The following is an 18,285-nucleotide window of genomic DNA, read 5'->3' as shown; positions in this document are numbered from 1 at the left end:
GATTATAGATCATACTGATTGATTTTGCAAGACATGTCGATATAAAAATTGCAACAATAAATACTGTTTTCTCTACAGCGTTCTGCCTGTGCATCTGCACATAGTATCTTGTCTTCATTTTGTGGCCTCTTCCTGTTTGTTTTCTGCTTCCTCTAAGGACAACAGGCCTGGAAACATCTCCTCTACACACATTCAGTCGTTTTTCACCACGAACGCTCACTGAGATCAGACCTGTCACTCAGTTTGTTTTCTTATGATCATGCTGACTGCATTTTAAAAGCTCTGTGTACCTAGACAGAAAATCTGGTCACATTTCTCTTTACTAGCAAACATGCTCCATGATCATTCATGTCGACAAGCTGCCTCTTGTGGCCAGTTAGGTGTATTGCCGCATGTGTCAGTCCTTCCCCCCACCCTGAACCCATGTGGAAACGTTTTGAGTGGCCAAAAATACAAAATGCTCATCTGAATTGGCAAGAGTAGAGACATGGCATTCCAGTGAGGAAGAAGATTGTCACATTGATGGTCACATTGTTTAAGCTTGTTCCAGGGAATCATAGCATGTTTACAGGAGCCCCATTCTTGTCTTTGTCTGCCTCTTTGGAATAGATTGACTATTGTTGAGGTTAATATGCACATTGCCCGCAACATCTGAATGTCTGATTACATTGAAATGCCTGTATGTGGTGTATGCTTATAACATTGTTATTATTATAAACAAGAATAACATTTCACAGTATAGTTAATATAAATTATTTTAATTTAGTTTTCAAATGTTCTTAATATTAACAATTACATTAGAGAATGAAACTGAAATGTTCATAGGCCTTTTTAGTGTAGGCTTTAGCACAGACACGTTGCCAGATCTCCTCACGATCACAGATTGCAGGCTCTTATCTGGGCCGTTTATCTTTCCAGCCTCTCATACACAGTAAGGCATGTCAAAAGTACTGATACTTCAAGGACAAGTCATGCTAAATAAAATAAGGTCTTTTTTAGGTGTAGGACCCATGCACTGCCTGACTGATATGAAAATAAGTATTTAAATGTCCACAACCGCTCCACATGCATGCTGTTGGTCTTGCTGCGGTGTGGTTCTTTGACTACATAAAAACTTAATTTCAGTTGATTGGTTGTCAATAATGTCACAAGCGATTGCTCATCGGCATGCAGTGGCTACGAATAAATGTTTTGGTCGTGTGTGTGTGTTAGCAGTCGTGCATGATGAATTGGCCAGATTGTTGTGCATGAGCTTGATGAGCATTGATGTCTTCTGCCTTTAAGAGCTGCAAACTTGTGATTTAGTATAACACAACCCTAATAAGTTGACCCCATCGGTGCACATCTGAGAGTGAACTGAAGAAAAACAAAACATCCTATGGTTAGAAATGAGGCTAGTTTGTCGAGTTCATTGATTTGAAATTCTCTAGTGTGTAAAGAAAAGGCAAGTGAGGCTTCACACAAGCTTTTGTTGTTGTCAGGCTCCTCTGAAGCAGAGCTGAGTGTAATTCCAGCTTATAAAAGAGCGTTCTTATTGAACTGTTAAAAGAGAACACAAAAGTGATGTGAGCGTGTTTCAGCACAAATTTGTATTTCTCTTCTCGTCATTCTCTGCTGTGGTTACAGTGATGCTTTTCCTTTTTCCTCTTGCTCTAGTCTCTCTCTCTCTCTCTCTCTCTCTCTCTCTCTCTCTCTCTCTTTTACTCTCTCTCTTACTCTCTCTCTGTGATTTAGGGAAATCTTGAGTCATGTTATTGTACTTCAGATTAAAAAAAAGTTGTAATTTATTTCTGCCTATGTTTTGCAATCTTTTTATTTTCAGTTATGTGCTTTGCTCCTTTTATGTTGCCTCACTGCATGGCCAGAGGTTGTGCAAGATTGTACTAGGGCTAATGTAAAGAGGTCAGAGATCAATTCAGTGCATTTTCAAAATGATGCTTGACTATATGTTGTTGTTTATAGATTTGTATTATTTGTGTATCCTGACAAGCCAGACCCACATCAAGATGTTTGGTCTGGAAACTCACCATAGACAGGGCTCAATCCGAGGGGCGGGATAAACGGTTGTCTTTCAAACTCCCTCTGCACGCGATAGGATAGCGCTACAACCAACCCGAGCGACGAAGGTGAAACAGAGCTCGTTGATAGATTAAACATTCACTGTATCCGGTCGGCAAAACTCCGAACACATCTTCCCTTTTTAAGAATGACTTCAGTGCCGTTCTTTTCTCAGAGAAAAGCTTAACTCCAAGTCTTCCAGAGTCACGGTCAAAGCTGATTCGAAAGACCGCCGTTCGCCAGTTTCTGTGTTTACTAGAAGCACACAAACGCAACTCAGCCGTCGTAATTATGGCCCCGCCCACCGACTCTATACACGATGTGATTGGCCCATCCAGAGTGAGGGGAATACAGCTCAGAAGGGTATTGAGAGTTCCTAGACGACACTTGCGGGCAGATTAAATTTGCTGCCGCTAGGGTGTGTCTAGATTTCTAGGCTATTATTTGTGTGGACTACATTAAAATTAAATGGGGAACATATCAGGCGGATTTAAATGGTCTGCGAATTGCCTGCTAAATTCTCACACACAATCAGCTAGAGCAGGGGTACTCAATTAGAAACCTAAAAGGTCCACTCACCAAATTTTCCTAACGTCCAGGGTCCGGAACAGTGATGGTCAAAATCCAAAAAAAGAACTCCAACAACAAAAGTGGTAAAACCCCCAAAACGTTCAAACTATGTACAAAAGGTGATGTCATCTTTTAGAGTTCCCTCAAACATGGCAATTGCTATTTCATTCATGCATTCTTTTACAATCTCAGAGTCAGAGAAGGGTTTCTTGTGCTTTCCTAAGACCCATATCACTCTTAATGACGCTTCAGTTGCACGCTCTTGTTGGGTGGCTGATCTAACTATTACACTGCATGCTGCTTGGTATGATGATTGCAGTTGTTTGATTTTTCTGGCCCTTACCTCAGATTTTTGGGGGTAATTGTGGTCAAAGTGTCCATGCATGTTTTGACTCATAGTGACGGTTCACGTTACCACTCTTGACAACGGAAACCGTCTCGTTGCAAATTAAGCACATTTTTTGTGCTCCCCGCCGGCAGCACAAATGCATAACTGCCAGTCCACTCTGCCACTCGCGATTTTCAGAATCGACTTTTCTCTTTTTGTCAGGTTTTGAGCACGCCATGATATTCGCTAGCAAGGAAAACGGGTAACGTAACCGTTATGGATTAGCGCTTGCGTTGTTTGCGAATGACACACACACACACCCACACACAACCTGAGTTGAGTGAGTGCGTTGTCATGGTGATTATTACAGTTATTACAGCGCCTTTTTGGATCTTTGGGGGCGACAAGATAGATAAACCACATCTAGTAGGAAAACATTATAAGAAATCCCGCACCAAAACTCGCTTGGATCATAACTAAATTATAATGTTGATTTTGGCGTTGGTCCAAATTGTATTGCGTCTGGGTCCGGACCCGGACCGCGGTCCGCCTATTGAGTACCCCCGAGCTAGAGGATGTTTTGGATGGAACTGATGTTCTTGGTTAACTTCCTGTCAGATTTTGTTTCTTGGTTTTGTTTTCTCACTTCCATGTCACCATGTGCTGTGGCGAGGCAATAACTATCATACAAGGGTTACTTGATGGTTTTCACTCTGTCCATTTTTTTTTTTTTTCATTTATAGTTTTTATTAATTGCTAAAACATAACCATATTGTCTGAACCACATGCCCAGTTGCCTGAACCCACTGATTGAATCAATAACTCTTTTGTCAAAACCATAAGCACTTTTCACCTGTTTAGACACAACTTGCCAACACATTTTCATTGTGATGTCATCATTTGAACGCAACAACTCAAAATTGATCACACTTGTGGCTAATGATGTGATACCGGTATACAGTAAGCCAGTTCAGAGAGCACTGGTTTGTGAGGCCTTACAATGGATAGAAATCTGAGAGGAAGAGTATTGTACACAAGAGGCAAATACATTAGATTTCGGTTTTGTCTTTTTGTGCATATGCTAAATGCATACTTTTTTTTTTTTTTTTTTTTTTTTTTTTTGCAACATGCATTTAGCCTACAGTGAACAATAAACATTTATTTCTTCTTGCCCTGAGCATTGTTTTCTATTTTTCTACGTAGTGTTTAGTAACTGTTCAGTAGTGTTTTGAACGTTTGGTTTTGCAAAAGAGTCTGAGGTTTTGTGAATGTAGCTTGAAAATTGAGAAAATGAGAGCAGCTTTCAAGAAATGTGTCTTAGCAATCAAGGAAAAACTTAAATTAACTGTATTAACTGTGGAAAAAGGATTTAAAATTGTGAGCAACATAATCTGCAATTGAGTCCAACCAAATTAGCTTATTTTGTTTGGAATGTGTATGCTAACTGCATTTGCATATAGCTAAAACTCCAGTGCAAATGCTTTTTAATAAGACAGATGTTCCCTTAAACATGAATGAAAAATGTTTAAGCTGTTGTCCTTAATTGTAACTAGTATATTCCTGTGTGTTTTCCAGATGTAGGAGAGCAGAAGGCCGTTATGCTGTGGACAGAGCTGCCATCATCAGTCACTGGAACTGGCTACAGGCCCAAGTCTCAGACCTGGAGTACCGTATACGTCAACAGACGGACATTTACAGACAGATACGCTCCAGCAAGGTGTGCACAGACTCAAAAAAACATTTACACAGGCTGCTTTTATTTTGACTCATGAAAGTTCACTTCATGCTGTATATGCCGGAATCATTAGTCTAGTTTAAGTTACCAGTCTGCCTCAGGTAACTTGGCAATGCAGGTTCTCTCTCGTTTTCCGGTGGTAAAGTGTACACTTGTGGCATCGTCGTTTCATGTTTCTTTAGCTTACTATTTTGTTTCAAAGCGCTACTTCAGCTTGTCCCTGTGTGATTTAAACACAAACAGATCATTTGGAGAATATCAAGTCTTTCATCTGACGTGAAGTGATGGAAGCACAATCATTTGAATATACTCCAGGGTTTCTACTGATACAAAGCCATATGCTAATCGCTAAAGTAACCCTTTAAGTATTTAGCCTTTTTTTAATGAATGTGATCGGCCAATGCAGACTTCAAGAATTTGCTTCTTTTAATTAAAACAAGTGTATGTGATATGTACCATCAGATGCTAATCTTCTTTTGTTAGTTAATTCAGGTAAACATTTAATCTGCTTTTAGATGTTTGCCAAATCTAGAAGAAAAGGATTGGGGGGATTTTGACATGGGAGGAAAAGCAATGTCTCCTAGTTTTGGTCTATAATTTATGTGTGGTTTTGTTTTCTAGGGCTCTGTTGTACTTGGGGTGAGCTCAGTGTGTGAGTCAGTACCAGAGGATAGCAGTGACTCAAGGACAGAGAGCATCACCTGCCCTGTCGGACGGGTAAGACCAGGAGCACAGACACATGACTACATCAAAAATAGTAAATGGACTACCATCAGAGTCAGCCTAGTCCTGAATTTCATTTAAGCTATAATTCAAGACCATTGCATTTATTTACTGTTATTGTTAAGATTATAGGTAATCAATTTTCAATCCAATAAACAGCCTAAGTCACATCAGTGTGTTTAAATCCCACATAAACGGATAAAAAGCCCATGATATGGGCCCACGCACATCCCAGGAGAATGCTGGGATTGTTGAGTGAGAAGATTGAGAAAAGGGGCTGCAAACACTCGATCTCTTTGTCTGTTGTATGCAAAACCCTGCTGACCTTTTCATCCATTCAGAGTAGTAAAGAAATACAGCAAGAACCATTCAACTCATCCCAACCAACTTAGGGGGATAATTGGTGGGATGTCCTTTCCAACATCGCATTTGTTTGTTTTTTTGTCTTTTTAGGAGCATGATAGTGTTGGAATAGAAGCGTCTGTATCATCTAATGGTATCGTGTCAGAAACTGGCTTGAAGAAAAGCTGTGGATCTCTGAAACAGGTCAATGGTGTTATCAACAGGTATGATAGAAGGTGCATTTTTTTAATTTCTTTGTTAAAAGTTTACCCCAAAAGAGATGTCACTATGTTCACTTATGCTTATTTCCTGTCCTCATCCAGCTTACGACCCGGTTCCCCTGTCACCTCGAACCCAGATGAGCAGAATCTGGAGCTGGGCCATCTGGCGTCCTCTGTGTATGACAACACGTGTGTGGCGGCCCGCACGCGGCCACTGCTCTCATGCAGGAAACGCAGAGTCCTCCGGCCTGGTTCGCTCACCAGTCTCAATCGTAAGGTAAGGACAGACGTGTTTTTTCTCCAGATCCAGTGGCTGGTGTAGTTATGAGCACAAATTGCTGTTCACAAGAGTCTGATGTAAATACTTAACACAAGTAACATATTTGTACCAAAAGTATTCACTAAGGACACTTTTTTTAAAGGGGTGATGAATTGAGAAATCATCTTTCCCTTGAGCTTTTGTTAAGAGGTCATGGTAATATAAGAATATCCTGTAAGTTTCAGAGCTGAAAACTTCATTGTTAGTCAAAGAAAAGCTTTTTTTTTACTTCATTTATTTTCACTCTTAACTTTTATTTATTTGAAAGGCATGCACCTGTGTGTGTGTGTGTGTGTGTGTGTGTGTGTGTGTGTGTGTGTGTGTGTGTGTGTGTGTGTGTGTGTGTGTGTGTGCACGGTTTGCGCTTATGTCCACCAACTGGGTGCAAAAACAACACAAATGTCATTAGCCAGTTCATGACACCTTTAACTTATTTTAACCCCCTTTAGTCTAAATAAAAGCACAGATATTTGCAGTAAGATGTGTCAGATTCTAAGTGAAGAAGGTCAATTTGTGTAAATGGGCCATGAAAGCTGTTGTGAGAGATGTGTGAGACAGAACAAAAGTTCTTTCAGTGTCTTCTGTGGATGTGTTTTACTGAAGGCACACTGAGGTCCCAATGGGCTTCTAGCAAAGGTTATAGATTAAATAGAGGTGACACAGCAACTGCAGTGTTACAGAGATCACAGTCCTACTCCAGAACCGGCACTTAGGGTTGGTTATCATTTGGGTTTTTTTCGATTACGGTGCCGAAATGGTACTTTTAAAACGGTACCGGTGCCTGAACCGATACAAAAAAGAAAAAGAGCCACAGAAAGACGGTGGATGGCATTAAAGAATGGCTTTTTATTGATTTTTTTGTTTTTTTGTTTTTTACAATTCTTTAAATTTAACAATTTATTAACCGTTTAAAGTATACTTAAATATATAAACAGATACAAAACACAATTTACTTAAATTCACAGTAAAAGCTAAGCCACCTAACCCTAAACCAAATAGGCCTAATTTAACACTAAATAACAGCACTAATACTAGTGATATTATAGCACTAATAACAGCAAAGACTGTAGTCTTGTTCTGCTACAAACCAGCTTCGGTTCAGCATTATTTTTCATTAATACGACCATATTCTCTGGCTAAATATTTTAGAACGCATCGCCTTATTATTTCCATAGCAATGCGGAAACAGCAGCCGCAATAGCACTGTATGATAGCTCGGCTGTATCGGTTTATTTAGTTTTATTCTTTTTTTTATTCAAAATATTCACAAACTTGTTAACTATGTCATGAGCTGTCGGATATTCTGATTTTCAAATATGTGTAAGTAAATATGTTTTGTCATAAGGATCAAGTTAGTTGATATATAATGCGCGATGGGCGCCGCCATGTTAGTTTGCGCCTCAGATTCGGATCTGACGGATTTGCATAAAGTAAATTCATCCTCGTCTCACGAAATGCATGAAAGTATGTGACAAGTAAACTCAGAGAAAAATAGAGTAAACTATATAGTAACTTATATAACGTGTCTGATATGAATAAAACACAAATTATAACTGTCAGAAAGGAGTTATTGCCACTTCCATAGACACCAGCGTGTTTTTGCTGCTACTCATGTGCATTTAAATGTGTTAAACCTAAAATAAACATGATGTGGTTGTGACGAGCGCTGAGCGTGTCTGTCTCTGGCTCAGCGGCAGCCAAAGCGCGTTTGATGGCACCGAAATGAGGAACCGAAATCTGTGTTCTGATTCAGTCCGGTACATACCAGGGTTTCGGTCATTTATTGTGTTTGAAGTTTATAAATATATAGGATCAATGTGAATAAAAAGTGTAGTTCGTCTAGTTAGGACAGAAAGTTGGATTTACATGGATTTACATCACCTCGCGCCTCGTTAGGGCATAGTGTTACAGTCCCTGTCCAACAGGCAGCTGTTCTCTGAATGATGGAAAAATATCCGCCTGATTTACACTTGCATTTTGGTGAATTTATAGAGCTATTTGCTTTCTGAACAGCCTTTAAAACTCGATTCCTCCCATAACACAGGCCCACTGTGAGCGAGAATGCGCAGGCATGTGCTAAAACAATAAGCGTAACCCCAGTCGATCTCAGCTCCATTACAAATAACAGCACTTGGATGTCATTCAGAAACAACGCTCTTGAAATGTTATGAGAAATGCTGCCAGTGTCATCAATGTACCAACAGCCAGATTCTCTCTCACTGCCAGTTATAAACTACCTGCTAACTGATGTTCAGTCCAATTGTAACGTTATAACAGGCACTCCAGATAAACGCTGCCCCAGTTAGAGGCAAACACACTGCGGCTTTTAAAATGTCCATCATGTTTGAACACTGACAGAGACAGAATTATACTGCTAATCCGTTTAGCGTAATCTCTTTGTAAGTAAAATGGGTTCAACATATAAAAACTTAGTTGTTTTGAAATGTTCAAAATGGATCAAGGAACACTTTGCAGAATTTGCATTTCATTACAACCAAGAAAGCAGATCAGTTCTGTAATTCCAGGTGCTTTCTGTGTGATTGCAGAGATGATGGTCCCTGTGTAAACTGTCCTGCTCTAATGTGAAGCACTCTTGTTTGAATAGGCTCGGAAAAACCGGGCCCAGTTGCCAATAGCAACCTTTTCTCTCCAGCGCTGTGCTCTGGGTTAATGACACCAGCATGTGAGAGCAGGAGAACCTGCCACATGCAAAACTGGGTGAGCAGCTCAGGATCCATGTGTGGTCATCTGCTGCAGAGATTTGTAAGCGAGCATCAGGCTGGAAGGGTTGACTCAAGTAAATGGAAACAAAGGGAAAGGCTGATCCCTGGCAGACTTAAATTTTGGTTGCTGATGCTCCTGGGATTTCATTAACTAAAGCAAGGTCACAGTGGAAGACACTTGAAAGACTGGATTTAAGATGAATGAAAGGCATAATTGATGACAATCCATGGATGCTTTGATATTAAGGCTCTTTGTGCAGAATTCTTGAAAAATTCACATTTTGATGCTAGCAAGTTTGGTGCTGGGGTTGTTGCCAGGCACACACAAATGTGTTTGCAGATCTTTGTCTTAAATCCACCATTCACAATTTTAAACTTTAAACAGCAAATAATTACTGCCTTGTTCTTTTATGTGCTAAGTTTGTTCCCAAATCTGATCATTTTCATCACTCATTTTACAAGAATTGAAAAGTGTTTATAGGTTAAAGGGATTGTTCACCTAAAAATTAGCATTCTGTCATTTAATAAGCCTTAATTTATCCTGTTTTTATTTAAAGCCATGTCTCATCAGAACATTTGGACTAAACCATTTAATTTATGTACATCAGTTTTACAATCTCTTTATGAACTTAAAGAGCATAGCTGTCAATGGAGAGTCCAGAACTGGCTCCGATTATATAAAAAGTATTTTATTAATATTTGTGTTCATAAGATGAACAAAAGTCTTATAGGTTTGTAACGACATGAGGGGTGAGTAATTAATGGTAATTAACCAGAGTAATTAACTTTGGTTGAACTATCCCTTTAATACTCTGTTTTAATAAATTGTTACATAAGTTACACTATTCAAAAGTTTGTGGCTGGTCAGATAAAAAAAGTGTCTTATGAAAAGTCTATGATTACGAAGGCTAAATATATTTGCTCAAAATGAAAGTAAATACTAGCCTGACGTGGTCATACTCAATTCTAGTCGGACATCACAATGCCCACACAAGCTTGCGTTACATTTTTCCAAGCATTTCTGAGGATCAAGCTCAAATTGGAAACACAACTGATAAGAACGTGGATATACTTCACTTTCTACGTTCCTTTCTGCCTTGCGCAGACGCGCACGAGAGCCTTTCAAAGCACTCATTTGGCAGTGAGCGCATAAAGACGGGATAGGCGCGTGCACATTCGCAGTTGACTTTTTTTTTTCCTAGCGCTCAATTCGCTGTTGCACGCACATCATCCGCGCGATGACAAAAGAGAAACTGCAATGTTTTAAAATCTATTGTGTCTCTTGAATAAACACCTCTTGTTAAAAGTATCGGGGTCCAGCCTGGCCACCTCTTGATATGAATGAATGAATGAAACTTGTTTCATGTGTGTGGGAGATAGATCACACACACAAACACACACACACACACAGGCTACATGTTTTGTTTTTTGCCATGTTGTTACTCTTTGGAGCAGGTCTTAATTATTTTGCTACTGTAGTTTCTGGACTGGACTTTTTTTGTACAAGTTGAGTTGTAAATTAACTTACAGTTTGTCCTGCAAAAGTGCCCAAGTCTAAATCGAGCATAAATGCAAACACACAGTTGTGTATGCTTATCATACACATACAGATGAACATATATACACACACACACACTCTCGCCACCAGGGGCCTATTGCACAATACTAGGATAAGGGATTATTTTGGTTATCCCTGCTCAATTTATCCGCTAATATATATATATATATATATATATATATATATATATATATATATATATATATATATATATATATAATATATAATATATAATATATATATATACAGTTTGCCTTCAGGGTATGTTTACATGACAGCTGTGTACTAAATTTTACATAAAAATGACAAGATCACCAAGATATCCCGGCTTAATCCCTTATCCTAGTTTTGTGCAATAGGCCCCTGGTTTTGTTAATATTATGGATCACATGGTTTTGATGCCGAATTGATTTCGGACAGTTTTATGAATAACTAAAAAAAAATGTGTGTCTATATGCTTGACTTTTATTGATCACTGAGATAGCATTGATATGAATGAAGTTGGTTCAATAAAAAAGAAAAAAGAAAAAGTAGCTTAGATGTAGTAAACTACTTTTTTCAAGTTGCTTTAGCTTAGCTTGCTACATTTCCCAGGGGGGTAGCTTCAGTGTAGTGAAGCTTAATGTAGAGTAACTGGTAGCTTAGCTCACTAGATTTTCCAAGGAGCTTGCCCAACACTGCTAGTATGTGATGTATAGACCCATGAGTGCGAATTTTAGCAGGCAACCTTGCCAAAATAACACATTTTACCCCCCAAATGCCATTTTTCCCCCGGAGAACCCCCTGAGAAGCTATTGTTTAGGGCTAGTAGTTGGCCGGTTTTTTTGTAAAAACTTGGCAACCCTGTCACGCGTGCTGGAATCAGGCTGGAATACACAATCTTGGCCGGTGTTGTAAAAAAATAAAAGAATTGAATGATACACAGAGTACTTACCCAACATTAGTGTTGCACGATATACCGGTACTAGAAAAGTATTGCGATACCCTGCAATTACAAACGGTACGATATGGACTTTTATTAGTACCGGTACTTTAAGGAGGACAGCGCCTATGAGCTGCATTTCTTAATGTGCGTGGACGTGTGACAGCAGGTGTCAGGACGTGTGTGCAGAGCTCTGCCTTAGCCGTTCAATAAACATTAGAAGTAGAAGAGTTAAATATATACGTGCAACGCATGATAAAGAAAGCAACAGAAATATGTGCGCATGAGGAGAAAAAGCGCGGTGCGGGACGTGCTCGTGCTGCCAGACTTTGACCTGAAGCGTGCGCGTGCCCTTCAGTCTTCAAGTTCTTTCGCGGCTTATTATTTGGGTTTGAATGGTCAAACATATGTAAAAGTGAGTATTCAGTGAGTATTCAGCAGAGGTGTCAAGTAACGAAGTACAAATACTTCGTTACCTTACTTAAGTAGAAATTTTTGGTATCTATACTTTACTGGAGTAATTATTTTTCTGCCTACTTTTTACTTCTACTCCTTACATTTTCAAGCAATTATCTGTACTTTCTACTCCTTACTTTTTAAAAATAGCCTCGTTACTCCTCTTTCATTTCATCTTGTTTAAAAAAACTATGCAGATAAATCGTGTCATCCGGATAGTGTGAATTTGATTGTGGTTGGATGAGAAGTGTAAACATATACCATTCCAACACCCTATTGGTTACATCGCGCCTGCACATGACTCAAAGCACAAATCACACACGGTGTTGCCAGATTGCGCGGGTTCCAGCGCACGAGCACGCACTTTCAGTCAATCAGCGATCAGCAGCAGACGTGCTCATTCATGACAGCCAGGTTTTTACCGCGATAACTCGTTGTAGATGTATATTCAAGTGATTGCTATGCTAAAGTGGCATACATACAGTATATATATATATATACACAAGCCGTTTCTACAGAGTGGTGGAGTGAACCAACTCTCAAACGTGGATTACACCTGTGACTCGAAGACTATAATCATGATCCTGTCCATCATAATACACACTCAGGACATCTGCAACTAGCAACCCCAACAGCTGCTGAAAGAGGTTTGAATCAATGATGAATCAGTTTTGACTGGGATAAGTGCGTGTTCTATGAACTTCACAAGGGTACTGTAGTTTTGTCAGAGCAAAGCTAAGCGCATTGTTATTTTTTTGTCGGCGGATTATTGTACAGTATCAATGAATTACGCATTTTGGCAGTGGTGTGTTTTAATGTGAAATGCCTGTTAATTATTTGCTTTTTCCGATATCTTATATTGGGCACTGTTTGCACTTAAAGTGGCTTCTTCAATAAAATATCATCACATTATTTTGCCAGTTTTGGTGACCTTTGAGCCAGTGGCGCCACCATGGCCACCCCTGGCGAACCCCTGGCCACCCCACTGGCCATGGCGTAGGTTTGGGGGGGACGCTAGGTACTAGTCCAATCAATTTTTAAAATAAGCAAAATGACGCGTCCCATATCAAACCAATATGGGACGCGATGCACAAGATTGCATTTTAGCGGCGCTTTGCTGCCATAGCGACGGAGTCTCGAGAACATGCGCTGGAAACCTGCGCGGTTTTTTAAAAACATGTCGAGCTCGCGTCCACAGTTTGAACGCAAGAGGATTTCCAGATATAGGGCTGTCCAGTAACTTAAGATGAACCTAAGACAAACTGCACCCTTTGCAGAGAAGCATTTCAGTGTCTCAGACTGTCTGACTTAAAGCATGTGATGACAGACACATCCGTGAACTAAAGGTAGGCCTATTGTTTTTTTAATGGATAATATAATATAATATTCCATACTTTATCAGAGCTTGGCAGACTTATTTTTTCTAGACATTAGAACGGTTAATTTAATAGATTATAGCCTATTAATGTTATCAATTTAGCAGTTTGATATTTAAAAAATATTTAGATTAAAATGAGACAAATAATTACATAATAATATAGTCATAATAGTAAATTAATAAAGAGGATTAAACATTTTTGAATTTCAGATTTGTCAGTAAAGTGGTTACTGGTTCAGAATGACTGCTTAAAGAGACAGTGCACCCACAAAAAATCTGTCATAATTTCCTCACCCTCAAGTTGTTCCAAACCTGTATGCATTTCTTTATGTAGAATACATATGACGACACATTCCTACCATGGAAGTCAATGTTGCCCCTAAAGCAAATATTTGGTTACAAACGTTCTTCAAAATATATTCTTTTATGTTCAACAGACCAAAGAAACTCATACAGGTTTGGGACATCATGAGGGAGTGTAAATGATGACAGAAATGTCATTTTTGGGTGAACTATTCCTTTAAAGTACACCAATACAGGCTTCTAAAGAGATCTTCAGAAATAAATAAAATAATCAAAAGTAAAATCATTTAAAATGTGTTCTGTTGCAAGTTTACATACATGATTCCATGTTTATTGTTGAGCTGCTGCCATTGTTTCATTGTCACTCTTATCACTCTTTAACGTTCATAAAATTATTAAATTATAAATTATTATTATAATAATTCATAAATGGTCTCATAAATTATTTTCAAAAACGGATTCAAAACTGATTTGGAAAAAAAAAACATACACACAAAATAACTTATTTTCAATATAAAAAGTGATTGTGGACTGGATATTTTTTGACCTTTTATCACAGTCTTGTACGTCAAAGATTAGTAACAACACTGCCTTTGATGCATTGTTAGTTTGTGTGCAGCATCAGATTTACATTTTTTTAATCTCTCATTTATATGCAGTTATTCTATACAAATGCCAGAAACTAAGCTTGTTCTTTTTTTCTTCAGCACAGGCCTATCTAAAGGGTTAATGGTGCCACCTGGTTATCAACTGTAAAAATTACACATTTTACCTCTTCCCAACTGGGAAAACCACCAACAATCAATAATGCATGATTATATGGTGTCATTGCTTTCCAATCAAAAAATGAGGCTATAATGGAAGTCAATGGGGCAAAAACAGCCACGAACAATAAATGAGGGAGGAAAAATCTGATGCTGCACAAAAACTAATGCATAAAAGCTAAAGTTGTTACTAATCTTTGACATGCCCAAGACTTTTATATATTTTATATTTAAAATAAGTCATTTTGTGTGTATGTTTTTTTTTTCCAAATCCATTTTGAAAATCATTTATGAACTTGGAAAATAAAGAGTATTATTATTTTGGTACTGGATAATTTGAACTGAAGAGCCTCATAAATTAATAGACTTATTAATAAGTCTTTGTGCGCTCAGACAGTAACAGGTCAGCGCATGCCAGTCAGGCAACAATTTCAAAAGAAGTTAACGTTAGAAGACGTAGACTACTGGTAAGTAAATAAGTCAAAAAATATTTTTTAGTAAAAGACGACGCGGAATTATGTGTCGTGACGTGCTACAGGCTGGTTTACTACACCAGTAGAATAAAAATCTGAAATTATGGTTTCTAGTTTTGGTGTGCCAACCCAAGATTTTAAGTGGCCCCATCTGGCCACCCCTATGAAAAATTTCTGGAGGCGCCACTGCTTTGAGCCCTGCACAATCCTTCTTATGACACACTCCTGCAGTCATTAAAATAGTTCAGCTTTGTTTGTAATGTCCAATAGTTATATTTCGTTTAGTTTCTTATGTTTGGAACTAAACGAAGAATGTTTTAGAAAAATGTTTGGATAATTTGTTTGTTTGTTAATTTTTTTTAAAGTGACAACCAAGCAGTCAGCGGCCGACAGTGGGTATGAGGTTAGGGGTGTAAAAGTCAGGGCCCGTAGGGCTCTAAATCGTCGACTCAATCTGGCAACACTGATCACACATGTAGCCTACATTTACATTCCAATAAAGGTTATTCATAACTTATAGGCAACTAGCCATCATATCTTCTGCTTCAGGAAACATGTTAATGCTCAGCAGTACACATAATGGTATATGTCCATTGTACTAAAATGCATTCATTTTCAATGGGTATATATGCAGCTGAAACAGGTAGCCAGTGCCTCCCAAATTTTTCAACATTAACATTTTAATATAACATTATAGTCATTATGGCCTTTAGAAAAGTGTTTTTTTGAGGAGGTGGGGTAGTGCTCTATAGGCCCCTGTGGTGTGGCCTAAGCTTTTGTCTTTAATGGCATTTTTTTCCCTTACATTACTTTTACTTTTATACTTTAAGTAGTTTTGAAAACCAGTACTTTTACACTTTTACTTAAGTAAAAAGCTTGAGTTGATACTTCAACTTCTACAAATGTATTTTTAAACCCTAGTATCTATACTTCCACTTGAGTAATGAATGCCAGTACTTTTGACACCTCTGGTATTCAGGTAAACTCAGTCGGACATGTCTTTAGTGAACGTGTACAGCTGAGGAAATTAGATCAGTGCAGGTCTTAAGCCAGACCTAATATTCTGTGATTAATGTTAAGCAAACAATGAAAAAAATAGAAAACCACCACGTTTGGCTAAATAACTAAAATATATTTATTAAGAATCAGTGTATAGTTAAATTATAGGGTGAAGACTAAGTAAGCAGGTTTATATTTGATTATTGACTTGCTACTATTAAATAGACCTAATGAAGCTGAGAAATAAAGAACTGTTTGTAATTTGCATTTTTTGTTTATTTTTAAAAACAAGATACAACTTAAAATTAGATTACATCTTAAAAAATATTAAATTACTCGAATCATAAAATAAGATTTTGTTCATCCCAACCTGTTGAGAAGTGAAAGGTTAGTGAATGATAACATGACTGATAATGTGATCTCTGTAAGGATGTTCACACTGGCATGTAGTTATTATAGCAATAAGAGGAGGGAATGGGCAAAAACCAGGGCAGGAACTGCTGGACAAGTGAAGTTTTAGTAACAAAAATAAAACAATGAATAATAAGTTCTGTTGTCATATTATTCATATAATCTGTTTTTGTTTGTTTTTTACTGTGGTATCGATTTAGTATCGGTATCAATGTATTTTAGTCTGTATCGTATCAAAGTCATAATTTTGGTATCGTGACAACACTACCCAACATGATCATGATTTCAGAGAGAAATCGTGAAGGTGATGCATATACAAACAAGCGCTCCGTTTAGGATTCGAAAAAATATAATCCAAGCCCCTTTGATGACGTGATGAGTACGTTACTGTTGATCATCTGTCCGTCATCGTTTAAAGCCCGCCCTGATGATTTCATTGCTCCGAAGAGTTTCTGTTCAGAGATAATTACTCCTCTATGGAGCAAGGCCAGACCGAACTGTCCGACCTAAAAAATTTGTGGGCGGGGCTAAGCTCGGCTGGCATCTGTAATACTTGCAAGTAAATACTGTAATAGTTTTTTGTAAAAATATTGTAATATTGTAAAAAAATAATGTAGTATTTTTATTTAATTTCATTATTGATGTAATCATTTTAACATTTTATTTACAATGGAATTGATTCCTTTGAGGGCAAATTACTCCAGTTTTCAGTGTCACATGATCCTTCAGAAATCACACTGATATATGAATAAGAAATATTTCTCATTTTAACATTAAAAGCAGTCATGCTGCTTAATATGTTTGTGTAAATTGTGGTGTCAAAATTTCAAATAGAACTCTTATAAAATTATAAATGTCTTTACAGTCAGAGTTGGTCTTTTTTTAGGGGAGTTTAGTTTTTTGTTTATGGGCTGTTCACCATAATTACTATTCATACACTAACTTTTCTCCTTGTTGTTCTGTCACGCTCAGAGGTCAGTGGCTCCTCGCTGTGGCTGTGAGCTGAACGCTCAGTGTGTGATGTGCAGTGGATGTGCTCTCCCTCCTGCTGACACCCAGCACCAGCTCCCCCTACTGGACAGACTGGCACAGTTTGACCCCTGCATTCACCCCATTCTCTCCTTTCCAGACGGTGAGGACGCACCCCAGCCTTTTATCTTTTCTTATTCTTTCCAGAATGCACGCATGTACATAGACACAGACAAAAGCAATGACGGTGTAGCACATGACTAGCACAGCTTTATCTATCACCCGCCGTTTCTCTTCCACAGTTTGCCTTAAGGATTTAAAATGTTTTTTTTTTTTTTTTTTTTTTTTACTGCAATGTGTTAATTATTCTGTATCTGGTTATTGCGCTTCTTAAAATAACCTGCAGCCTGCTTTGGGTTTGGAGCAGGTCATTAGTGCTTAGATCTCAGAACTGTTTTTGCTTTTCATGTCTGTGAGAATAACATAGGATTTGAGGGGCTGATCTTAGATCAGCAGTCCTTCCCCCCTGTGTGGATCAGATTAGCTGATCATGCATTCGTCTGCCTGACCTTTGCTGTGATAACCATTTTAAAGAGCAGTGCAATCTGACTCTGGCTAACTGTGCCAGTAGCGGCTAGCTTTATCAGACTAACTGAGACAGACGTATTTTCCCTCATTAATATGAGCCTGTTGTCCTCTCTAATCTGGCTTCTGTTGTGCAAATGAATAATGGGCGTTGAAAGAGGCAGGTGACACCGCTGGTGAAACACTAGTAGATGGAGGGAAAAAAGGAAGAGGAACCAAAGTACGATGAATACTACAGTCAAGCTCTGATTCCCCCTTCTGGAGAATTACGCACATGTCTAGTTGACTTTGTGTCACTGATTTAGATGTTTGCAGACCATAAGTCAGTCGACATTCGCATTAATACAGTTGCTAAAGGATGGAAAGGCTTCTGAAGGAGCAATATGTCAAATGAAGTTAGCAACACCAGGTATTGGGTTTGATTCCAGGGAATGCACATAATTGTCTT

General features: G+C 38.3%; 1 protein-coding gene across 1 annotated transcript in view; it reads left to right on the top strand.

Moving 5' to 3' along the window:
- Positions 1-18,285, top strand: part of kansl1b (KAT8 regulatory NSL complex subunit 1b) — an 87,942-nt gene that overhangs the window by 61,439 nt on the left and 8,218 nt on the right. The window contains exons 3-7 of the mRNA XM_067412697.1: positions 4,532-4,673; positions 5,313-5,408; positions 5,868-5,980; positions 6,080-6,254; positions 17,256-17,415. Coding sequence (XP_067268798.1) covers positions 4,532-4,673; positions 5,313-5,408; positions 5,868-5,980; positions 6,080-6,254; positions 17,256-17,415 — 686 coding nt within the window. The remainder of the gene's footprint in view (positions 1-4,531; positions 4,674-5,312; positions 5,409-5,867; positions 5,981-6,079; positions 6,255-17,255; positions 17,416-18,285) is intronic.

Source organism: Pseudorasbora parva, chromosome 2 (genome assembly GCF_024679245.1).
Source record: "Pseudorasbora parva isolate DD20220531a chromosome 2, ASM2467924v1, whole genome shotgun sequence".
Taxonomy (NCBI): domain Eukaryota; kingdom Metazoa; phylum Chordata; class Actinopteri; order Cypriniformes; family Gobionidae; genus Pseudorasbora; species Pseudorasbora parva.
This window is presented reverse-complemented; position numbering and strand designations above follow the sequence as displayed.